General features: G+C 39.8%; 1 protein-coding gene across 1 annotated transcript; it reads right to left on the bottom strand.

Annotated features, from left to right (window-relative positions):
- Nucleotides 1-181: 181 nt before the first annotated feature.
- LOC103025453 (protein APCDD1) lies at nt 182-24,160 on the bottom strand. The gene is made up of 5 exons (XM_022678924.2): nt 23,705-24,160; nt 12,859-13,042; nt 12,064-12,592; nt 2,239-2,560; nt 182-1,751 (listed from the first exon to the last, which is right to left on the bottom strand). Exons 1-5 carry the CDS (start codon nt 23,745-23,747, stop codon nt 1,306-1,308), a joined length of 1,524 nt encoding a protein of 507 aa, XP_022534645.1. The 5' UTR covers nt 23,748-24,160; the 3' UTR covers nt 182-1,305.
- Between the last annotated feature and the right edge of the window lie 1,924 nt (nt 24,161-26,084).

Raw genomic sequence — 26,084 nt, 5'->3', positions numbered from 1 at the left:
ATTAAGAATGGCATGCAGATGAGCGAATACTTTTGCCAATATAATGTAGTCACATGAATGTGACATGGATGACTAAACAGTGGAAGGGTAAGTGGTGGAGTAATTTAAATATTGTACAAATATGAACGGCAAGGACAAAGGAAAATCACTGCTACATCATTATCTCAATAAGCAATACACATTTATATCCATTTTCCATAAAGGGAGCTCTTTAATGAACATTGTGTCATACAGGTTTATAAAGGTCCCTTTTTCCTCAGACATTTGTATCCAAATAATTACAAAAGAAAGTTCTGTCCTTTATTTCACTTCAGAGCATCTGTCCATGGTAATAAACTGAAGTATGATATAGAAATTTCCTTCTATTCTTGAGCTCTGAAATAATTCATTTTGTCATCTCAAATGCACTCACACACTCCCTCACTTTATACACACTGTAGAAAAATACCTCTTTTTGTTAGCTAGTGTGTATGTGTACAACATATATATATAATCTTCATCTTAAGGCCCTTTCACACCAAATAATTATTACATTTATCTTAATGTGTAGTGTCTTTCACACCAAATCCAAAACTGATGAATTGTGGCAATTACTGTATTTAATACAAATAAAAACTATAGGTATCCTTGCTAATCAGTACAAATCGGATGGAGGTGGGAAACTGACGGGAGTAGAAGTAGACAGTGAGCAGAGAAAAAGAAAGAATGGACATAAAAAATGAGGTTGTAGTCCTATTTTAAAGAGGAAAAAATGCCAAAAATGCCTCTGACTTGGTGTGAAGGTTCCGCTAAGTTAAAATCTGCATCCGTTTTTTTCTGTCCAAAAATTTTACTTGGTGTGAAAGAGCCTTTATACAGGAAAGGGGAAAGACCTGTGAGAAAATAAGCAGAAACACTCTTGTTTGAGTTGAGACTGGCTTAGAACTTGGAAAAAGCGTGAGTTTTCAGTTCCATGTTTTACTAAAGTGCCGTTAATGTGGTGCAGCAGTTTGAGTTCCCTGGAGTCTGGATCGCAGATCAGAGTAGAGGAAGAACTAAAGAAAGTAAACTTTGTCTTTCTGCTGCTTTCTCCATCTCCGTTTCACCAAGCGTCTGTAGGCCGGAGCCCAGGAAAATGAAGGAGCTGAATGCCCAAGTGCGTCAAGTAAACAACTTCCTCTCAGTCCGCCGGAAAGCTTCCCGGAGCTTCTCTGGTCATATTTGCGTCAGTATATACAATTATGGAGCTGTACGGAAAAGACCGTAGCATCAGTTTCGTTAGCTTTCGTTGAAAAAAAAAAAAAAAAGAAAAGTTTTTCCCTAGAGTCAGCCGTATAAACCCAGTGCCACCACCAGCACATGTAATACCACAAGAGGAGCTACAGCTTGCCCCCTGCAGCCGTTGTTCAGTTTCCGCGGCCGGTCCGGGTGGTGGCCCAGGTTGATCTCTGGCCTGTGGCTGCTGGCAGAGCACTGGACCAGCGGCATCTGGTAGGAGGTGGCTCGCTTCTCCGGCCGGTCGGGGCTGGAGCCGTCGCTGGGCCTCTGGCCGTTGAAGAGCAGGTAGCGTCCATGGACGTCCTGCTCCATGCGGAACAGCTCGTACTCTGTATGAGGGAGGCGGATCCCCAGAGCCACGCAGCCGTTGGTCAGCGTGACGTCCTGCTCCACTCCGACCTGCCACGAGCCTTGAGCACCGCATTCGTTCGTATTGAAGACGTTCAGTAGGGACGTGGTGGCCAGGTCCATTGGCATCACATGCATGTGGTTCACTGTGTACAGAAAGAGACAGAGTGGTTGTTCTTCTGAAGGCAACTGATTTCCAGAATAGTGAATATTCAGAAAATTTGGGAAAACCATGTATTATTTGTAAGATGACAAAATGTTGAAAGGTTCAAGGTGTTTGAAAAATTTTGCAAGTTACTGTACACCGCATTAAATCAGCTTAGAATAGTTCTGTGAATATGCAAAGAAAAGCAAAACTGACCAACTGAACAACATTCATCTGTTGTTTTTTTTTTCATCCCTTGTTTTCCCCATTAACTCCTATTCGTAGCCAAGGCCTAGAGTTTTATTTACCCGACAGCAACTAAGCTCTATATACTTATTCAGGAAACACCTGAAGGTCTAATCCTCAGTCACATTGACCCACACTTGACTTAATTCTACTTATGTTGTACTAAGAGGGTCCAAATACTTATTGACCTTGAATTTGAATTACGTGCTTCTGGCAAACAAATATAAATAACCCACACTTACCCTTAAACACAAACTCGGTCCCGCCCATCACGCGTGTGGAGTGCACCCCGCGGCTGTAGCGGCCCTTGGCGTAGATGGTGAAGGTGGGATGTTTACAGACGGGGTCAGAGTAGTGGTAGTAGTGTCCCTCCCAGGTGTTGTTGTTATCGTGGAAGATGAAGTGGCGGGTGAGGAAGAGCACCTCCGGCCGCACCTCGCAGCGCTGAGACACCCACTGACCGTGCAGCCCTACCGTGAGGTCCGCCCGGGGGGGAAGGATGGGCGGGTGGAACTCGTCTGAGCGAGAGATGATTCTGCATGCTATACAACTCTGATCATGACTCTACAGAGAGAGAGAGAGATACAGAGAGAGATCAGCAGGGTTCTGTGGAAAGTGTGAAGCACAAAAGGCGTCACAAGATGGAGCAAGAGTTCAGATGCTGTCAGAATGCATTACCTTACAGACAATTCCATTGACTGTAAAAAAACAGCATAATTAAATCCTCTAGATTTAAACAAAGGCATTCAGAGTGGATTTAGAGCAGTTGAGAGAAATATACAGAGTCAGAGTTCACAGGCAAACCTTGGAAAGCAAAAAAAAAAAAAATGCATTGCAATATATTGTGATCAAGTCAATATAGTATTTTTTGACAAACAGTTGGAACTGCATAAAAAACACAATCATATTTATAAAATCTTAGTTAAATAAAAGTTTGTATCCAATCAGAACAGTGGGATCTAATGGGAGTACAGCATTGCTATCTATTGGGCAGAGTTTAATCCACCCTCAGCTCAAATCTGAGAAAGGTTAAAAAATGGGAGTGGTAGTTTGGGTGACGTATGGGTTTAGAGGCATGGCGGGAGGGAGAGAGGTAATTGGCTGAGCTGCAGCAGCAGCAGTGTGCCTCTGATAGCGGTGAGACGCAGAGGGTTGGATGTCAGCAGTGGGGCGGTATTAATAATAGTCTGATCTGCATATCATAATGAATAAAGTTGAACCTGAGAGGGTGCAGCAAAGACGAAAATGATCACAATAAAAGCATTTTTTTAATGTTAAATGTTCACAAAAATTTAAACAGGACTGGTATGCTTTATTACTATTTTTTTAAACTTTATTAGTCATTAAAATAAATGTATAAAAATATATGGTTTGGGGTTTAGTGTCTCTTTAAAAAAAACGTTAAATGAACCACTGGCGCTAAAATCAATCTTTCCATATAAAACATTCTTAAATATCAATACTGTGTTTTTAAATATCACATGCAGAATTATTTAGTAAACAAAAAGTGTTAAACAATCCATAATAAGTTTTATGCTTTAGATTCTTCTAAGTATCACATTTATCTTTGAGGACAGATCTGCACACTCTTGGTATTTTAATCTCAGTGTCTTCATGAGGGAGAGTCACCTGTAATAGTTTTCTCAGCGTCTTGAAGGAAGGAGTTTCTGGAGGTGCTGAACAATAGTCGCTGATTCTCCTTCATGCATGTCTGTGTGTACAGTATTTGGGAGCAGGCCACAGGTCTTGCTGTGGTGCAGCTAATAAGCAGCAGGGAATATCAGTGTGCAGCAGATTTGGATCAGATGAAAGCTGCCACATGTTCAGGCAGAAGATATTCAGGCAGTGTTTAACCAGCATCTGAAAGCTGCAGATCCCTCTAAGCCCCGGGAAGCAGAATGACTGGCTACTTTTTGCTAAAACGCTTCAGCATGCCGCTCAGTAGGACAGACACGCATAGCTGTGTATCCAATGGATTACGTGCTGCGTCTGAGAGGAGTCTAGGAGAAGTCTGATTTTGAGATAGGTTATCTGAGCTGAGAATGCCCTGGAGCGGGCTGGGCCTCGCCCCTTTTCCACTTCTGGATTGTGTTAGGGTTCCTCCGTCTAGCTTATCTTCAGCTAATTACAGCCCGGCCTGCCAGAGAGCTGGAATCAAACACTCTGAGCCTCGGTGTGTTTCCCATTTATGAAGTATTTTAATAAGAGTCAGCGGGGCGTTCAGAGCTGATATCAGATCTGCTCCTCGCTGCGGCCGTGCGGTTTGTAGAGATGAAAATATAATCTCTCGCTGGATGATTATAATGATGATGATGATGATTATGATTATGAAGATACAGTGAGTTTAAAATTAAATGAAAGAAGAGGAGCATGGACCGAAAGATCTGCTGAAACGGAGATGACTCTGAGGCTCCACTGAAGACTCGAATAGGAAAAAAGAAAGAGAAAAGAAAGAGGGATGTGTGGATGGACTGCATGTGTGGACAAGATGTTTTCACCCTGCAGTGTCTGCTGAAGATTTCACTTTATGAGGCCCTGACCTCCTGACTGCCCTCAGGCTTAGTAAAGTAACATATTCACCACTCTCTCACTTTCTCTCTCTCTCTCTTTTTTACTCTCTCTTATACCCCTTTTAACCCACACACTATTAAATTTTCCTCCCTTTCAGTTTCTCTCACCCTGTCTATCTCTTTTTCTGACTCTTCCTCTTTATCTTACACTTACCTCTCCTCTCCTCTACTCTCCTCTCGTTTATCCCACTCAATTCTTTCTATTTACTTTTTCTTTGTGTCTCTTTTCTCTTTTACTTATTCTCTTCACCTTATGTTATCCCTCTTATTCTTATTCAAATCTTTCACTATCTTTCCTTGTATTTACGGAAGGTAACAGAACTGTTACCTTCCCAGCTAACGTTTTTTGGTTAGATTCTGAACATTACAGTTAACATTCTAAGAACGTTCCTGATATTCTTAGAATGATTTTATTTAATGTTTTTAAACGTTCTGGTAATGTTGCTTTTAAGTAAGCAAATGATGTGGGGTTGATGCTGCAGTTGGTCAGGTCTAGATTCAGCAACAGTATGTGCTGAAAAAATGAGGTCAGCTGACTTCCTGAATATACTGAATATAGACCAGGTTATTCCATCAATGGATTTTTTCTTCCCTGATGGCACGGCCATATTCCAAGATGACAATGTCAGGATTCATGGGGCTGGAATTGTGAAAGAGTGATTCAGGGAGCATCATAAGATCATCATAAGTCCAGAACTTAACCTCATTGAGAATCTTTGGGATGTGCTGGATGGAGAAGGTTTTGTGCAGTGGACAGACTCTACCATCATCAAGGCTGCTGCAAGATCTTGGTGAAAAATTAATGCAACACTGGATTGAAATACATTTTGTAACATTGCAGAAGCTTATTGAAACAATACCACAGTGAATGCGTAAAGCTGTAAAGATGCGTAAAGGTGATCCAAGCAAATATTACAGTGTGTGACCTTGTGGTAACTTTATTTTGGCCAGGCAGTGTATTCAACGCATCAAAGGTAAGATACATACAGTCTATAAAGTTGTAGGTAAAAGCAATTGATGAGAAAGAGACTGGATCAAAGAGACCCCACCCCCCTCTCCTATTTCTTACTGCTCCTTAAGCCAAGCTGCTATCCAGTACTGCCCTCCCCTGTGGCTTAACTGCTTTTATATTGTTGTTAATAGTTCAAAAGTTCATCATTACGTGAGCTAATCCTGAATTAAAAGAATGAAGATCCTCCAATCAAAGCCTGTAAAAGTCTATACTGTACTTGTGTTTTCAAAAGCAAACAATCACTACAAAAGCACAGCTATTTAATCTGCCGCCTACCCAACTGCGACAATCAATAAAGGCATTCGCCGCCTCAGACTGGTCTGAACCGGATTCTGGGATGGGAAGATGGAAAACTGTGGTGGGGAAGTTGGAAAGAAGAGAAAAACATGATGGTTGATGCTGGTCTACAAGCACGCAGCTCAGATCCACCCAATAACCACAAATGAACAGACTGGCACTCTGCAGTCCTCTGGCTGAGGCCCAGCTGCTGGGCACGAGCTGCTATTTGTGATTTATGGATGGAATTGTCATCATGGCAATAAAGCATCTAAATAAGGAAGGATCACTCCTCCCCTGGACGCCGGAGTTGTTAATTAAAGTTTTTTCAGAGCCGTGTTCGGCTGATGTGGTCGCAATGCATCAAAGTGTAGACTAAATCTCGGGCTTGATTAGAATGAAATGAGGGCCACATGCTTCCCTGCTCTTTTCCTGTTGTTGTGCAAATGTAAACCTGCGGCGACTGGGCCCGTCACAATAAATCACAAAACAATCATTTTTACTGGCCCAAAAATAATCACGACAAATTATAAACAATATTACAAACAAAGTAACTCTCATACTAAATTAAACAAACATACTAAATAAAGAAATGTTTAAATAAACAAAAATAATGTGCAAAACATTTTTCAGTGAAAAGATCATTAAATTTATACCGTACAATGACATTTTGATGATGTGATCAAATCACAGCCAGCTCAGATAGTCATAATGTTCAATAAGTGTTGAATAAATATTTTAAAATTTTACTCTTGTAGACAAAAATACATTTGGGCTATTTAATTTATACTGTGCTGAAAAAGGGGCAACATTCATCAAAATTTACAGGTAGAGCAATGCAGACTGAGGTAGCACCAGTCAGAGCAAGACAGAGTGAGGCAGAGTGAGACACAGCAAGTTAGTGAGGTAGAGCGTGGCATAGCCAATAAGAGTGAGGCAGAGCCAGTTAGAGTGAGGCAGAGCAAGTTAGAGTGAGGTAGAGCGTGGCATAGCCAATAAGAGTGAGGCAGAGTGAGGTAGAGCGTGGCATAGCCAATTAGAGTGAGGCAGAGCCAGTTAGAGTGAAGCAGAGTGAGGTAGAGCGTGGCATAGCCAATGAGAGTGAGGCAGTGCCAGTTTGAGTGAGGTAGAGCGTGGCATAGCCAATAAGAGTGAGGCAGAGCAAGTTAGAGTGTGGTAAAGTGAGGCAGAGTAAGGCAGAACAAGGCTAAAAAAGTAAGAGTGAGGCAGAGCGAGGTAGCATGAGTCAGAGTGAGGTTATGTGAAGTACAGCAAGTTAGAGCAAGATAGAGTGAGGCAGTTCTAGGTACAGCAAGGCAGAGTGAGGTAAAGTGTGGTAGAATGAGGCAGAGTGGGGTATGGTTAGGTAGTGCAAAGTAGAGTAAGATAAAGTGGGGTAAAGCAAGGTATTGTTAGGTACAGCAAGGCAGAGTACGGTAGAGGGAGGTAGAGTGAGGCAGAATGAGGTAGAGGTCCACAGTAAATGGACACACCAAACTACTTTGTATCCAGGGAAAAACAAATTCAGCCAGGCTAAGTGATGAAACACCTTTAATGAGATCCTAATTTAGGATCTTATTTTTTTTTCAGGTTTCACATTAATATCATCATATCCAACATAGTTATATCACACATCACATCTTTTGTCCATATTGTACACCCTTAATGTGCAAAACTGAGGCCTGCATAAACTATGACAGAGCAGGCACAGTTGTTCGGAATGCTCTGCGGCTCGATCACAGCAATCCGTTTTTAATAGCGAGGGTTTAAGTGAAATTCTTCATGTCAGGAGGCTTTTCTATATTAAAGTCTTTTATGGCCTCAGTGGAGCAGAACTGTCTGCAGTTACAGCAGACGTGTAGCACCAAAGCTGCGTCTTTTTAGGCGAGTGCAAACTTAAATGAAGAAACATGTTACAGTGAATGTGCTTTCCTTTAAAAGTGTTCCACATATTAAAAAAAGATCTTTTTAAAAGCTCGTTTGTGGTCAATCTCTGCATCTCTGCTTTGTTTCTGAAGCTTCCCTCACTGAACACATGAAAGGAGGCTGTGCACTGTAAACCAGAGGCGCTGTCTGAAAGGGTGCTATTATTTGCTGTTGTGGAGAAATGAGAAAAAAGGGAGAGAGAGAGAGAGAGGGTGAAAGAAAAGAAAAGGAAAAAAAAGAAAAGGAAAGAAAAAAGGGCTGAGGAACAGAGAAGCCACGGCTCAAGTGAACTTTCCGATACTGCCTCAGGCATGCATGAAATCAGTCCTGGAATGCACTCGTCCAAATAATTCATAAGGCTGCGTGATTCCGAATTCTGGGAATACCTCATGTTGATCATTCATGGAGATAGATCCCGTTTCATGTTTCATTGTGAGGTTGTGAAAGGGCTTAACACTGTAACGCTCAGTCATTAACCCCTAACACCACATCACAGAGCAGTTAACCATAATAGGGCCTTTTAGGACAAAATATAAAGAACATATACAGGGGTTGGACAATGAAACTGAAACACCTGGTTTTAGACCACAATAATTTATTGTCCTAACGGACAGTTCTGGTGGAAACAGGAGAGTTGAGATGCACATTGAATTCTGCCCTGATGTTTTTTGGATAAAATCCCTTTCAGACAGCTTCCTCTTACAGCGTCCACAGTTAATCCTGTTGGATGTGGTTGGTTCTTATTGGTGGTATGCTGACATTACCCTGGATACCGTGGCTCTTGATACATCACAAAGATTTGCTCTCTTGGTCACAGATGCACCAGCAAGACGTGCACCAACAATTTGTCCTCTTTTGAACTCTGGTATGTCACCCATAATGTTGTGTGCATTGCAATATTTTGAGCAGAACTGTGCTCTTACCCTGCTAATTGAACCTTCACACTCTGCTCTTACTGGTGCAATGTGTAATTAATGAAGATTGGCCACCAGGGTGCTCCAATTTAGCCATGAAACCTCCCACACTAAAATGACAGGTGACATTTTATTATAACTGTTGGTATTGTGATAAATAATATGCTTTTCTGCATCATGCTGATATTGCCATTATTTTAAGAACGCTGCCCAAATGCACTGTTTAATTATGTTTTAAGTCCATCATTATTGCTGTTTACATGGCAAACATCTATCTGTTTTCTGTGAATCAACTAAAAGAGTTTGGTGTCAGCAATCCTATGTTTCTAAAAGCCTTTTGGATGCTCCCTCACAGTTAGAAAACATACATAGTGCCATAGTAGCGTGCTGCTAACCAAGCTAAGTGCTAGCTCGTTTGTCGTTCAGAGGAGAGTGTTAAAGAGTTTCGTTCAGAGTTTACCGTGTTAAAACAAGCTACGTGGGACACACCTCTAATATCACCATGGCTTACCGAAACACTCAGGGTTCCTCAGTGTAGCACTAACCTAAGTTAGCACTAGTGGATAGCTGCTAATGCTAATGCTTTACTCACCCAATTAAAACAGTTTTCAGGAGAGAAATCTGTGTAGATTAACATCCAGTGCTCATTTGACTTTAAATAATTACAGTTTTCTTTAGTTAGCTTAGCTATACTTAGTTCCTGTTCCAGATCTGAAATCTTTAATTGAGTGGATAATGGACTAACAGCTTCTCCAAGTGTCCTGTAGGAATCATCTCCAAAGCTCTCAAAGTTTTCAGAATGTAAAGAACTTATTTTACTGCAGAGAAAAAAGGTTTTGTATCATATACACTTGTTGCCCGTACTGGCCAAAGCCTGCTAGGGGATTAAAACAAATACAAATTTAGGGGATATTGCTGGTTTGAATCCCGGTCATGCAGCTTGCCATCAGCTGCTGGAGCCCTGAGAGAGCACAATTGGCCTTGCTATCTCTGGGTGGGTACAGTAGATGGCGCTCTTTCCCCTCATCACTCCTAGGGTGATGTCGATCAGCACAAGGCTGCATCTGTGAGCTGATGTATCAGAACCGAGTCCTTGCGCTTTTCTCAGAGTTTTAGCGCTGTGATGCTACTCTGCAATGCTGCATCAGCAGCAGTTGGAAAAGAGGTGGTGGCTGACTTCACATGTGTCAAAGGAGTATTGTGCTAGTCTTCACCCTCCTGGTGTAGGGGAGAAAATAGGAGAAGAAAACTTCTTTTTCGCTTAAGTATCATGATGTAATATTTTTGCTATATCGTTTGCTCCGACATCATTTCCTAAATAAGTGTATGGAAACGGTATGGTGTATTTACGCAGCTGTTTACACTCTGCTGGCGTGCACTGTGACCTGCACTATTTCTCAAAGTGAGGCAGCCGGTCTGGAATTCACACACTGGCGTAGGAGGGCGAGGAACTAGATATGGAGCTCATCATGGGCGACAGATGCACGTGCCAAGACCAAAGCCCACTGAAATGCTCATCTAATCTCCAAACAGAACAATTTCACTCATATTTGTGGGGGAATTTCGGAGGGCTTGGTCAAAGTGTTCTTTATGAGATGCCATTAGGAGTGAATCAATTTATTCATTATGATACAATACATTACAATGCTGATCAATTTCACTGTCTAGACATGCACATACAGTACGCGCACCATCTACTCATATGACGTGCGGTGGACACCACCCTCAAGTAATTGCATCAGCCCTTAGTTCAGTAGGGAAAGTCATATTTTCCACTATCACACACACACACACACACACATGCACAGAAACACACACACATGCACAGACACATACATGTGAATTTAATCTGGTCTGCAATATTAAAACAATTTCATGCACTCTGACTGATGCAGAGTCAAGGCAGTCTCTAATTCCCCCCTCCAGCGTTTTATAAGCATATGGAAAGAAGAAATGAGTGCATGTGCTTAAAGCAGACAGTGTCTGAAAGACAGATCCGGATCTGGTGTAGTATATCCTGTCATTCATTTGCATTTGAAATAAATGCATGTTTCAGTCTGCAAATACAGGTCTGGATAAAAGAGACCACTTAAAAGTGATGAGTTTCTTATACAAAGTGTCATACATTTATCCACAAGCAGTGTGTAAGACTGGTGGAGGAGAACATGATGCCAAGATGCATGAAAACTGTGATTAAAACCAGGGTTGTTCCACCAAATATTGATTTCTGAACTCTTAAACTTTATGATATAAACTTGTTTTCTTTGAATTATTAGAGGTCTGAAAGCTCTGCATTGTAATGCATTTATTTGTTTAACAAAGGACTGACTGCTTTTATCTGTGTACCTGAAGTAAATTCACAACTAGAATATTACTAGCATGGATAAGGTAAATGTTTACATGTTTAACAAATGTTTTTAAATTGTTGTTTTGTAATATTTTATTTTTAATTTTTTCAGTTTTGATATCTCTTGCAATCTGTTTGTGGTGGAAAGGTTCATCGAGAGGCAAAATAAAACCTAGTCTTTTTGGATTTATCCCAATTTTACAAGACTAAATACTGTGTGTAAAATGCCGAAAGAAGCATAGAGGTTATACAATTATACATATAATTATACAACTGTTTACAACAGTATAATAAGTATATAATAGTGTTTGTGTTGTAGACATTATATTGTACCACAATAAAGGGTTCCAATTTAATATATCGCAACATATTGTGATGCAGTCTGACACCAGTCTTTACATCTAAACTAATAATTAAAAATCAATACTGTGCCTTGATAGTGAAATAGATACGGCACAGCAAAACAAAATATCACAATATAACATTGATTTTCTTATCGACGCCTATGAACCATTTTCCATTAAAACACCCAAAATTGGGGCGCCGAGTGGTCCAGTGGTCTAAAGCGCTGCCACTATGAGCCTGAGGTCACAGGTTCGAACTCCGACTCATGCAGCTTTGCTATCAAGCTTCCAGCGCTCAGAGGGAGCAAAATTGGCCCTGCTCCCTCTGGGTGGGTAGATGGCGCTCTCTCCCCACATCACTCCTTGGGAGATGTCTGCAGCACAGGGCGTCTGTGAGCTGATGTATCGGAACCGAGTCGCTGCGCTTTCCTCCAAGTGCGCTGTGATGCTGCTCAGCAATGCTGCATCAGCAGCAGCTCGAAAAGAATTGATGGCTGACTTCACATGTATCGGAGAGGCATGTTAGTCTTCACCCTCCTGGGTGTGTTGGGGCATTACTAATAATAGGAGGGAGTCCTAATGAGTGGGTTGGGTAATTGGCCGTGTAAATTGTGGAGAAGACGTGAAAAATTTGAAATAAAATTATTTTAAAAAATCACTTTTTTACATTTTATTTACCTTAGCGTTCTGCAGTGCCGGCTGATAGCTGGAGGGTCTGTAGTACAGCCGCTGTGCCGGCTCTGTGTGGATATCCCCCAGGAACAGCTCCTCTATCAGATGGTCCAGGTTGTGATGGAGGTACTGCTTCTCCACTCTGAGCAGCTGCAGCTCATGCATGGCGAAGTTGAGCCCCCGTGAGCAGTCGCAGCCGCCCTCCTCGCTGCACAGCTCGTACAGGACGTTGGGCTCCCAGGGGCCGGGCTCTTTGGAGCCTCCGCAGCTCCTCTCCAGCCTCTGGCTCAGCTCCTTAGCCGTGGTCAGGGAGTGGAACACGGCCTGGATGCGGTAGATCTGGTAGTCGGCCTCCGTTCCGCCGCGGATGATCCAGGACGCCTGACGCAGGCGCACGCGGCCGTGGATCACCAGCGTGTAGGCGGGAGACGTGCAGTGGTTGTCGGTGTAGTAGAACTGGTGAGCCTGGAAGGTGTGGTTGTGGTGGAAGCGGTAGGAGCGTGTGATGAACTCCGGGCCGGGACGTACCTCACAGCTGTTGAAGTAATCGAGGCACTGTTATTACTGTTATTATATTGTTATAATGGGTTATTGTTAATAGAGGCTAATGTAGCTAACAAAGCATATGTAGAAAACTTAATATACTCCTCCTTAAAACACACTGAGATCTGTACCATGTTTGAATGAATAATGTGCCAAGTGTGATTCCAAAGCCTAAATATATTCATTTAAGTTTTTTGTAAATATGTAAATATGATATGTGGGAAAACAAATTACAAATATACTGTACTTAGTGCTTACCTGGTAGAAACCCAATGACCCTCTATGTTGGGGGGCATCTGGACAGTGATGCGTGCACCATTGTGAAGATGCTTCAGCATATGTTGGCACTGCATGTCTTTGGAGGGCCAGCTGAGACTCTTCTCCAGGGCCAGCCGAGGAGAACGACCGTTCGATGCATAGAGAGACAAACTCTCCGTCCAGCCTGGAAATATAGAAATCACACATACAGAAAGAACACATTTAGTAGGATGTTTGATGTCTGTTCATGTGAACCATCAATCCTTACTTACATTTCAAACAATCCTTTAATATTTAATTAGTTAAACACTAAAGGTATCGACCAAAATTAAGAAATATTCATATTCATTTTGGCTACTCCCGAATGCAATGATGTTTAAACCTCTAGTGCATCCCAATGTTAATTAACTGCAGTTTGATTAAACATTGAAGTTTTGTGGAGCAATTCTAATTGTTCTAACACCACCAGACCCCTCTGATCGAAGCCTGTTCCAGTTTTCTCACCAGATGATACACTCATTTGTGTTAGAGTTGATTTCTACGCCAGCTTCCTTTGTATGCGCTGGAATGTAATCCTGATTAGGCTGTTTGTTGGGTAAATTGGCACTGGAGCTTCTTCCCACTGGGAGATTATGCAAGCAACACTTTTTAATGATCTCGTAGGAGAACATTCACATTCACTGAAAGTCTCAAACTGAGAAAATTAGGGTCATCAGCTACTCACTTCAACATATGCTGGTGCTCTGATGCTCCCTGTTCACTGATGTAGAAAGGTGTTCATATGAAAGACAGTGTAATATAATAATGTCATAATAATACAAATATAAATATATATAGAAATAGCCACATGATTAGGACCTTTTTATAGCTAAAAGACCAGAAGAAAGCAAGTCTGAACCAAGGTTGATGAGTTAGTTACATTATGTTTGCATTTAGTTCAGTAAGTTTTGGTTTCACACTGCAGCTTGGCAACTAATTGCCCCAGTTGCTGAGTATAATATGACCATCATCCAGAGCTGCTTGTGCCAACACCCCAATTGCCTAGTATAATATGGGATTCAGCCAAAGCCACATATGCCAACACCCCGGTTGCTGACTATAATATGAGAATCATGATGAGTAACATGTGCCTACACCCCATAATATGGTAATCAGCCCAAGCCACAAATGCCAAAACCCTTGTTGCTGAGTATAATATGGGAATAGGCCCAAGCCACATGTACCAACATCCTGGTTGAGAATGAGAATCGGTCCAAAACACATGTGCCAACACCCCAGTTGCTGAGTATAATATGGAAATCGGTCTGAGCCACATGTGCCAACACCCTGGTTACTGAGTATAATATGAGAATCAGCCCAAGCCACATGTGCCAACACCCCGGTTGCTAAGTATAATATGGGAATCAGTTCGAGCAACATATTCCAACACCCCAATTGCCGAGTACAATATGGAAATAGGCCAGATCCACATGTGGATCGTAATATGTATCGTAAACTAAACTAGTCCTACAAAGAAGAAGCATAAAATAGCCTTTACAATATATTCAAGAATAAATATGGCATAATCTGTTGTGCTCAAACTGCTGGTTTTGCTATTGAAGGGCAACACTGGTTGTTTCTTTTCTTTTTCTATTGTTCTACAGAAGAAGATTGTGTGTGGTTTGAAAGTGCAAACCATTCAAAAATGTGTTTTCATACGACAAACCAACCAAATCATGGTTCAGTTAATCCCAATTGAGACCATCCCTTTTTTTAATCCTTTCATCCAGAGTGTGGATCACAGCACCTGCTATTTTAGATTAGACCAAACTGATAAGTCTGAAGCTCTGGACCAAACAAGGTGGGTTTTGAAAGCACCTTCACGTCTCACATAAGGTCTCCATATGAAACAACAAAAGCTGCACAGATCTTCACAGGCCATCCAAAATTAAAACAATTTCCAGAGCCTGAGGCACTCGGGCGCTCCTCCAAGCCAAGTGAGGATTTCTCTCACACGCCCTGATCATTTTCAGAATGGGAGTCATCATTAAGAATTGTTGCCATTGCCATACAAAAACAGTGTTATTCTATCTTTGCTGCTTCAAGGCAATATGGACAAACAGTGTGTTCTTCTGGGATTAGCCCTTCAAACAAAACAGTCATAGGTCAGAACCAGGGTTAAAAGCGTCATTTAGCCACTTCTGGGACATCCATAAACATCTAAAGCTTGACTTTGCTCCATTTTGGGCTCTGTTTTTATTGTTTTTCAAAGTCCGCTGGTCACACTGAGTTCTCTGTGGAAACAGTGTGGTGTAAAGTTCTCAACTGGAATCGATTGAATCACTTCTCTGCTCCACAGAGGTTTCAGTAATACTGAATGGCTTGCTGTGTCTCAAACCTAGTACAAACACTGGGAAATAATACCCAGATAGTGTCAAATGTTCAAAACAGCCATCGCACCAAGCAAGACAGCCAGCAAGAATTGGGAAACAAAATGTACAGACACAATTTTTTATGCTGAATCTGATTTTTTTTCTGCTTCAGTGATCATTTAGGACATTGTGTAGTTCTTTAATTACAGACTGTAGTCCTCTGTATGTGTTTCTCTGCTCACTTTATTCTTCTCCTTTTTACCTTGTTCTTTCATAGTGTTTGGGGGTGGTTCAGACACAGCAGTGCTGCTGGAATTCTTAAACACCACAGTGTCACTGCTGGACTATGAATAGTCGATCAATAATGTCCTGTGGGCTCTGATGAAGAACTAGAGGATGACCAACACTGTAAACTGTGCAGCAACAGATTCAGAACTTCTGTCTCTGACTGTACTGTGTCTACAAGGCAGAACAACTAAGTAGAAGTGTCTTATAGAGTGAACAGGGTGTTTAAAAATACATGGCATTCGGGATGTAAATGGGATTTAGTGTATATTCAAATATGTTTAACTCTAAAAGAGTTTGTTATGAGATTTAATCCATATTTTAACCTCAATAAAATAAATTAATCTACCTTCTGAACACATTGTGTTGACATAAATACCAGTAAAAACTGATAAAAAGCACTTTCTAAACATTTTCTAAATTAATTATGTGTGCTTATGTAGACAGAACTAATTATTATACACATAAGTTCCAATGTGATTGAATTCTGAATTGTATGTATATCCACCTTTACACATCAATGCATCCCCAGTATAAGAATATAGTGCATAAAAATTGGGGTGGGACAAACTATTAATATTGCAATATATATATTAGCAATATGTGGCATCAAATATCAATATTTTTAATTAAAACATAGGCACTATAAACTATATAAGACTCACCAACCAATCAGACTTACTAAAGTTACGGCTAAATTACTCCACATGGTGGCGCTATAATCAAATAAAAGGTAAACTTGCAGTGAAGAATACTGGTTGTTTAATTTTGTAAAACGGACACCAATAAATCCTAAATAATTCCTGGTATTTCATAATTTAGGAGTATTTTATCCTCTTTAGTACAGATGCTGTGAAGTATCATAGACTATTGATCATCATGATCTTGAGATCTTGATATACAGCTCTGGAAAATAGTTTTTTATTTTTATTTTACCAAATTGAAAACTTCTGGAAGAGGAAGATGGATGATCACAAGCCACCAAACCAAGCTGAACTGCTTGATTTTTTGCACCAGGAGTGGCATAAAGTTATCCAAAAGCAATGTGTAAGACTGGTGGAGGAGAACATGCCAAGATGCATTAAAACTGTGATTAAAACCAGGTTTATTTGGTGGAATAAACCTGTTTTTTAAATCACAGTTTTAATGCATCTTGGCATGTTCTCCTCCACCAGTCTTATAGAGCATTTATTATAGAGCATTTATTTGCTGCAATAACAAAAAAGATGCAGAGCTTTCAGACCTTAAAGCTCTGCATCTTTTTTTGTTATTGCAGCAAATAAATGCTCTATATAACAATATTTGAATTTGGAATTTGGTAGAAATATTGTCCGTAGTTTATAGAATAAAACTAAAAATTCTTGTTCCTGAAACATACACATATAAATAGCAAAATCAGAAAAACTGATTCAAAAACTGAAGTGATGACTTATTTGTTTGCATTTTGCACCTGCACTCAAAACACTGATCGCCTGCCAAGTGTTTTCAGTCTCCGACACCCAAAACCAGCCCGGATCGGCCCAGTCCCGGAAAACACAGAGAGTTCTGTTATGTAAACAACAGCAACCTGACATGTCTCCTGTCCAGAGACTTCCTAATGGCTGGTGAACCTCATGTTAGCACCCGGGCCTTTCTCATTCCCAAGCAAAACAGCCTCTCCGTGATTTTATGGAGAGCTCAGGATTTATGCAGCGTGACGTTCTGGAGAGAGAGAGGCCGCTCCGGAGGTGGATACAGTTCTGAGGTTAGACGGAGGCTGCTTATCCAAGGCCAAACGCTGAATTTAAACCAAGCTGACTGGAAGCTGGGACGCAGCCTAGCCATATTAATGTAAAGTGATATACTGTATGAGGCTGAGCATGTGGACGTAGTAAAAATAGTGCACTGATGAGTCACTGGAAGGAAGAACTGATAACTAAATGAAATATTTCCACCAAAACATCCTCAGCTCAGTGTACAGCTTTTGAAGAATGTTAATGAAAGCCTCAGATCACTGGCCAATCTGCATTCTCCTGGTGCTGGCTCAATCTCTACATGTTCACATTACCAGACTGAAGTGACTCAAATCTGATTTTGTGCCTAATGTGTCAGAGATCTGATTAATTTCTTGAAGGACACAAAGACTCCATTTCCCAGAATTCTCTCACTCAGGACTACAATGACTCATTGGATCATGTGACATTACGACGTTATGGTTCGCCTAGCTACTGATTACTGCACCTGGCCTTTTGAGTATAAATACCCCTCAGTTTGCTCTCTTTGGTGGGTGGGTAGGTGGGTGGGTAGGTGGGTAGGTAGGTGGGTAGGTAGGTAGGTAGGTGGGTAGGTAGGTAAGTAGGTAGGTAGGTAGGTGGGTGGGTGGGTGGGTGGGTAGGTAGGTGGGTAGATAGATAGATAGATACTTTATTTATCCAGAAGGAAATTTAGGATCCTTTGGATCTATAAAGCTTAAAATATTAAAAAAAGTATTTGTATCGGTATTGATATAGGCAATACTGGCCCTGCATTTACTTGGTATCGGATCGATACCAAAATTCCCAGTATCGCCCACCTCTAGTATTAATCACAGTGATGGCTTAAGAGGCTTAGAAGCTGTATCAAAAATGTACTGAAAATTCTAGTATTGAGAGAATCTACAGTGTGGGCCTCAGTTTTAATAGACATATAATTATTCATTAGTGCCCTGACAATCTACTTTGTTCACTGTATTCCTAACATTTATCAGCATTACACAAATCAGCCCGACAAACCTCAAAACCTCCAGAGCCAAGAGCTTAGCCACCCTGTCTGCTCCAACCTGAGGTCCATTACCCTTTTTTTCCCAAGCCTTTGCTTTAGCCTATCTAATTCAAAGAACCCACTCAGCTCCCCACGCTCCAACCACCAAGAACATTTCCAGTTGGCCGGGTCCCATCGGTGAGCTAACGGTTCTGGGACGGCTGACAAACAGACAGGCTCCAGAATGGCCCAGAGTCGGAGGAAAGCAGGACCTCAGTGACAAGCCGCTTCCATCCAGTCCTAAAGTTCTTTACCATGTCTCGCTCTTTCTCCATATCTGCTCCGTCCAAGAGCCAGAGAGAGCCAGAGAGAGAGCGAGCGCTCGCAGAGCGGCTTTTACTAGCCCCTCGTTAATACAGATTATATACACGGCTTTTATAAGCCCGGAGGCATTTAAATGGATACATAAATGAAAAGAAATGGAGTTTAATGTGCACAGGAGTAAGTATATGTATTCACTTACAAGCGCTGCATTCATTCATTCAATTACAAGAGGTGTCTGATTAGATTTCCCCTCGAAACACTTTGTTCTTTCTAAGCCGTATTTAAGAGAACACGTCCTTCCATTCACAGAGAGTAACTGCCTGTGCCAAATCCCAAATTACAGGAGGAATCCGGCTCATTCCGGGCATGAGACTTGGCACAAACATGCGTAGAAAAACCAAAAGACATGCCACTGATGATAACAGGTCATTAGAAACAAACACAGACAAATAAACAGCGTAAAGAGAAGAGAGTTTAACATGCCTCCACAGATAAAGAAACAGCAGAATAACAGAGAACAAACACTGGCACAGGAACACTCGCTTTAAACAGCCGCTGGGTGCCAGCCAAGCGAAGATACAGAGATGACACTAAACCATCTCCACTCCTCTTTTCTGATAGATGAAGGGCTTCACTTACGATCTAAAATTAGGCTCTCATGCTGCAACTAGTCCAGCACTCTACCACTGCACACAGATAATAACCTTTTGTTTGTGATGTATTACAGATTCACATTTAGTTTTCCCTATTCAATTAAAAATTTTTTTGTTGATATCAGTCCAATACTGATACTACTGAGACTCATTTCTTTAAATCTGATTATTATATGGTACTAGAGCAGGAACCCATCTAAATAATCAATCATTAACTTGCTTATAAAGGCTATGAAGGCTATTCCTCACTGCTACCAGACTCTTGAAGCTACCTCAGAAACAAGGACATTTCTCAGAGGCACATGTTCACTTTACTGCAAAAATGTTATAATGGCATATATTTCACTGCTGTAGATAATCACGTACTTACTTGTAAATAATATCCACAACACATTACTGTTATCATGTACATATTTCCATCCTGGATGTAAATTTAACACCATTTATTTTTAATTGTAGTTATCATTTTTTGCTTTATTGTATATGTTCTGCTTTTTTCTTGTACAAGAAAACTTGTTTCTTGAATCTTGAATCTTAAATAACTGCTTATTAGTCTTCTAATAAAGTCTAATGAATGAATGAATCCATCATTCAGAACCTTCAGTCGACAAAGTCTTGTCCATGTTGGTTTTTTGGCTGTTTTTTATTCGTAATAGCATTAAATACCTCTTAACTTTCATCAGAATCAGAATCTTTATTTACCAAGTACAGAAAGGTACAGGATGTTTTTCTCGGTGCAGGTATCAACATATAAATAGAATATATTGATAGATGGATAAAACCAATCAGAATTATATATAAGCTCAAAATAAACAAGCAAACAACAGTATGAAATACAAGTAAGTATTTTAAGTATGCAAAGTGTATAATATATGGTAAAGTGCATTAAGCGCTTACTGCAGTAACTCTGTGGAAGACAGTAGTGTATACAGTAGTTTATACAGATTATGTGATATAGTGCAGTATAATATAAAATGGAATAATAAAGTGTAAGTGCAGCAAATACAAGTAGTTGAAATGTTTTCTGTCTGCATTTCTTACTTATCGAAACCCTGTTATGCAACAGAAAGCACAGAACGACATTTTGAGCTGATTAATTTAAATGCATCAAAGAGAAGCACAAACGATTAGCACTGTGTTGCTAGCAACGGTAGACTACCCTACACATGCTCCCCAAGGGCGTGGGTGGGGGCTGGTGACGTCATTGGCCCTGCGTTGTTTAATATTGCGCTATACAGTACATCGCCGAAAAAAAGAACATTTGCAATTTAAAATTTTTCCAATATCGTGCAGCCCTAGCTTACATTAGCACTGAAGCATGGAGTGCATTTATGACTAATGTGTTTTTTTTTAGTGGCCAAGTGGAAAATCTACAAAGAGCTTTATTAGAAAACGATTTTTGACATCTTGCTCTGTGTAGATCTGCCTGTTCTGTAGATGCTAGCAGCTTTAGCAGCTCTGGTGTTTAGCAGGTATAGACCGGGCGCTAGGCCTGGCTTCACGCAGCGAGCTGCAGTTTGCACTAGAATCTCTCAGCACAACACGATGCCGAGCTTTAGGTTCCTGCTTTGGTTTTCCTTTGACCTCATCCTGAGGTTTTCCCCCTCATAAATTTACAGCACGCTCTAATCTGGCCTGACGTCGGCAGTTTTATGGCTGCTAGGAAAGGCTGCAATAACGCGCCACTTAATTGAACGTTAGATTCGTTTAAACACACTCGAGAGTTTAAGTGGATTTGAAAATATCGTTTTTATCTCCGGGCCCCATTTGAAGTGGCGACCAGGCGTTGGCGTCCACTGTCATTTCTGGCAGATGGAACGGGTCAGGGGCAGTCCAGTAATCTACGCTTCCCCTCAGTGCCAGAACAGCCCTCATCTGCCCAGGAGCCCCAGGGAGTGCACTTTATTACACTCTCTCTCACACAGAAATGATTTAAATATAATAGCACTCTTACCACAGAACCTACACACTACAACAGAACCTAACATTCTCCTTCTGAACCCGGGCAAGAAGAAAAAAACAGGCCCCAGCAACCATATGGGAAAATAACGATTATTGAAATAATCTGCTTTGTGCAACCTGTGATTAATACCTCCACTGGGAGAAAAATTAAACATGGGTCAATGGCAAAGGTCACTCACACACACACATATATACTCACACACACACTTGCAGCTACATCTGTGCAACTGCAGAACTTCTGCAATCTGCAAGAGTTATTTTTTCCATTAAAAAAGACATTTTTTTCTTTCTTTAGATAAATTTAGCTATTGAAGCTGAATACACAATTAAAGCTACTGACACATATCAAAATACTAATGTGCCAGTCCAGACATCAAAATGTCCAAATAAAGTACAATGAATTCAAATTCTCCATTGTCGCTGTGCAATGAAAAATAAGTATCTCTGTTTTTGTCGATTTTTAGTTTACTACATAATTTGAACTGTGCCAAACTTTCTTAATGAACAGACCAATGGAAATACTTCAAAATGACCTAAAATAAATCATTTTTACATTGACTTCCACTGAAAGTTTAGAAGTTTTTTTCTCTCTTCTGTAAAGTTGCTTTTTTGGAGATACTTGTTTTTCATTGGACGGCGACGATTTGTACCTATGTACACTGTTTTTGTAACACATGAGCAGGAAATATGATACAATTAGTACCACATTAACACAAGCATTGAAAAACATGGTTTGACAGTTGTCTTGTTTTTCACATTTGTAAGGTCTTGTGGTGTGTGTGGTGTGGAGAACATCAGTGGACTTATGGAACTAAACCTTAAAACAATTTTAGATATAAAGACAAACATGCAACAAAACAATGAACCGATTTCATAAAACTATAAAGAAAGTAATACTGTAAAGGAAGAAAACTAAGAAATCAGAATCTAAAAGGCTTTCAAATAAAATAAAGTAAAATAAAAAAGGGTAAGGTAAACCAAAGTTAGATTTTTCATAAATTCATTCATCCCCCAAAACCTTTTTAAAAAGGAAGTTTCAATATAGGTAATAACACTGCATTAAGTGAATTCTGGAAGGAAAGGGCTGCTTTCTAGGTCTTAGTCTAAAGGAACTTTAAAAACAGCAAACAGTAAAAAGAGGCAAATGAAGATTATACGTTCTCTTTAAAGTGTGTAGTGACATGATTTGTTAAAAATAAATAATGTAAAAAGAAAAAGAGCACAAATGTACAAACACCCTTAACAGGCACCACACATCAACTTGAAAAAGACACCAGACTCTTAACATTAGACAGATGTTGAATTTAGGTTGAAAATAAAATCGGATTGACCTCAAAACCCAGAGTTAGACAGATGTTACATTTTTGTTGGGAAATAAAGTCACATATCCATCAAAAATCAACACATCAGACTGTATACCTATCCGGTCAACACAAACGGTCAACACAAACATGTAGTTGACATCAACTTCCACTATTTAATTTTAGTTACTTAACACCATGACCTAAAACCAACAACATATCAACATCTAACAACATTGTGTTTGAATTTAACATTGTGTTGATGTTAACATTCTCAGATATAACAAAGGTTGGTTCTGGTCACCATACAACACAGCTAAAAGTTCTTCTTTTTGGCTTGTAGTTTGTAAAACACTGGATTTTGGTGTAACTAAATTTGGTTAATGTTTAATGTTAGAATTGAGCTAAAGCTAATTGTGCATTGGAACTACATTGATCTCACATTTTAGAATTGTTTAATTTGTGCATATGGATTTTACAACATTGATTCAACATTATATTTTTGTTTGTATAGTTTGTATTAAACTTTACTTGCATTAAATATCATATAATATAAACATACATATTGTTTATATCCTATTCTTATAGACTGTGCAGTGTTGGTTTTGCAGTGCAGAAGAAAGCACCTTTCATATAAAAGCATTAATTAATGTGAGTGTAGTTTCAGAGCTCAGTCCAACCAATTAAAACATTTAAATAAACGTTGATTCAGTGTCAGAATTATAATACAAACTGATGCCTATGAGGCAAAATGTTACATATAAAACATGTATCAAAACACATAAAAACATAACGTTGAATCAACGTTCAATGCACAAATAAAACAATTCTGACATGTGAGATCAACGTAGTTTCAATGCATTAGCGATGGAATATTGAACGTTTAGCTCAATTCCTGCGTTAGACATAAAACCAAATGTAGTAACCAAACGTTACTATGTTTCCAAGCCAAAAAGAGGAACTTTTAGCTTTGGTGTATGGTGACCAGAATCAACACCTGTTATATTTGACAATGTTAACATTATCACAACGTTAAAAACGTCTAATATTGTTAGATGTTGATATGTTGTTGGTTTTGTATTCGTTTGTATCCAGTTAGAAATGCTTTTTATTTTTGTTTGTTTTCTTCTATCATCATCATCAACATTATAAAATGTAATGCAACAAAAACATAAACGTTTATTAAACGTTCTCTGCTATCAGGCAGTGCAGTTATTAAGCAGTGGAGTGCTGAATGAAGAGCAGGACTCACCGGGTGTCAGTAGTAGCAGCAGCAGTAGTGTAGAGAAGCCCATCCTCAGACTTTATTCAGTATAAAATGAGGAAACAGAGAGTTTTTCAGCTCAAATTCTGATAAATTAATATATCTGCATCCACACAGCCATGCCTGCAGCCCCGCGCGCACAACTCAGCCCGGGCTCGAGCGCGCTCTGAGGTTCCACGCGCAGAAAAATAACACTGTTTCAGCCCGATAGAGATAAAAACCCCGATACACTCCTCCACAAGACACCCTCACACACTGCCTCACACACACTGCCTCTCACACACTGCCTCACACACACTGCCTCTCACACACTGCCTCACACACACTGCCTCTCACACACTGCTGCTACCTCCTGCGCTCGTGCAGCACTGAACCGCGTGTGTGAGTGTGTGTATGAGTGTATGAGTGACTGAGAGCTGTGTGTGTATGAGTGTAAGAGTCTGTGTGAGTCGGTAAAAGCATTGTTTTGCTTTTTTCGTTTCCCAACCTTTTTAGGAAAGCTCCGCCCTCTAGCACTGGGATTGGCTACTAGTTCAGACTCAAGGAAAGCTGTTTTATGTTTGTATCCAGTTTGAAATGCTATTTATTTTGTAGCTATTTATTTTCTAACAATTTAAAATAGTAAATGTAATTTTTGGTACCATTTTAAAATAAGACTACCTTTATAAAGTTATATTGGTTATTAATTAGGTTGTAAATGCCTTAAAAATCATCAATAATCAGTTATAACACATATACGTAGAAAGGGCAACAATATAGATGGTTATGGGTTCACTATTTGGCAAACAACAGGTCATTGTTGCCCTTTCTACGTATGTGTTATAACTGATTATTAATGATTTTTAAGGCATTTACAACCTAATTAGTAACCATTAATAAACTAATTGTAAACCATTTATAAACCCTTTATAAAGTAGTCTTATTTTAAAGTGGTACCTAATTTTTTATGTTGATTTTGCAGGAAAAAAATAAAAGTGTCATATCCGCACCCTGTTCCCTGTCTTTTTGATTATTTTTTTCATGTTTATTTACCTGCTTCCTCTGTGTCTATAGCTGTGTCCAAATTCAGGGGCTGCATCCTTCACTAGACTCGTTTTTTAAGGCCAGATTACATCACAGCAGTGCGACTAGGCTGTCCCGTTTCGAAGGCTTCTTCGAATGCGGCCGACGAATGCGCTCTACTTTTCCTCAGAAACGAGTGTGTGCATATGTATACACACTTGAAATAAACAACATAAACATATTTAGGTTGTGCTGATCAGACAGTTTTATGAAGGTAATAAATATGCATTTTTTCTTTTTTTTTTTACTTAATTTCAAATGCTCTTGAATTTGTTTATGTTCACTTCCGCCAGTTCACGTTTGAAACATTTAAATAATTGCACAGTTAATTAACATGGACGTAAGTAATTTGTGATTTTGTGGTCTGAAGCAAAACGAGAATCAAAATCTCTGGCTCCATCATTTCTCAGTTTTGACTTCGGTAGCGGTGGGTAGAATCTCAAACAGGAAACAGGAAATATTCTGTAGGGTCCCGTTTCAGTACTGCCGTCACGGCCTACCCATCCTTTGAAGGAAACGTCTTTGTAGGCTGCGTTCTTTAAAAGGATGCATCCCCTGAATTAGGACACAGCTTATGTGTTCTTTCCCCACATGCTCCCCTGCACGTGGCCCTGCGTGTTCCTCTGCTTTTCCCAGCCCTGTGTTTCCCTTGTGACTATAGGTTGCTCCGCCCCCTAGTTACCTGTTCCTAGGTGTTTCCTCTTTACTGTCTCCTTCTGTGTACATATAGCCCTTTTGTTTCTGTGTTCCGTTGTCGATTCTTGTTCGGGTTAAAGGTCAGTCAAGTTGCGTGTTTCTTTGTTTTTTTCAGTCTAAAGTGTACTCTGTGTATCTGTTGTTGTTTTAGTATTGGTTTATTGGGTTTATATGTGTGTTTATTTGTTTTCTTTGTGTATTAATAAATATTACTTGCTATCCCTGGTAATCTTCTAAATATATTGTTAATATATATATATATTATATATATATATATATATATATATATATATATATATATATCTTTTTTTTTCATGTTAAGAGTGATTTTTACAGCCACATTTTGTAATATATTGTTAAAATACAGAAATTGTTTATTAAAAAAAAACAACAACATTTTTTTTACAGAAAACAAACAAAACAAATGCAATATTTAGCTTATATACAGTATATAAAGGTTTGTAAATGTAAGATTGTCTGAGGGAGAAGAGTGTAATTTCCTGTGAAGACGCAGCCCTTCATTTAGCAGTTATGATAACTGTGTCACCATATGGACGAGAAACGTTCCGACTGACTCCGGGTTTGGTTTCTGAGAGTTCAAAGAACTTTT

Source organism: Astyanax mexicanus, chromosome 4, assembly GCF_023375975.1.
Source record: "Astyanax mexicanus isolate ESR-SI-001 chromosome 4, AstMex3_surface, whole genome shotgun sequence".
In the NCBI taxonomy this organism is placed as follows: domain Eukaryota; kingdom Metazoa; phylum Chordata; class Actinopteri; order Characiformes; family Acestrorhamphidae; genus Astyanax; species Astyanax mexicanus.
This window is presented reverse-complemented; position numbering and strand designations above follow the sequence as displayed.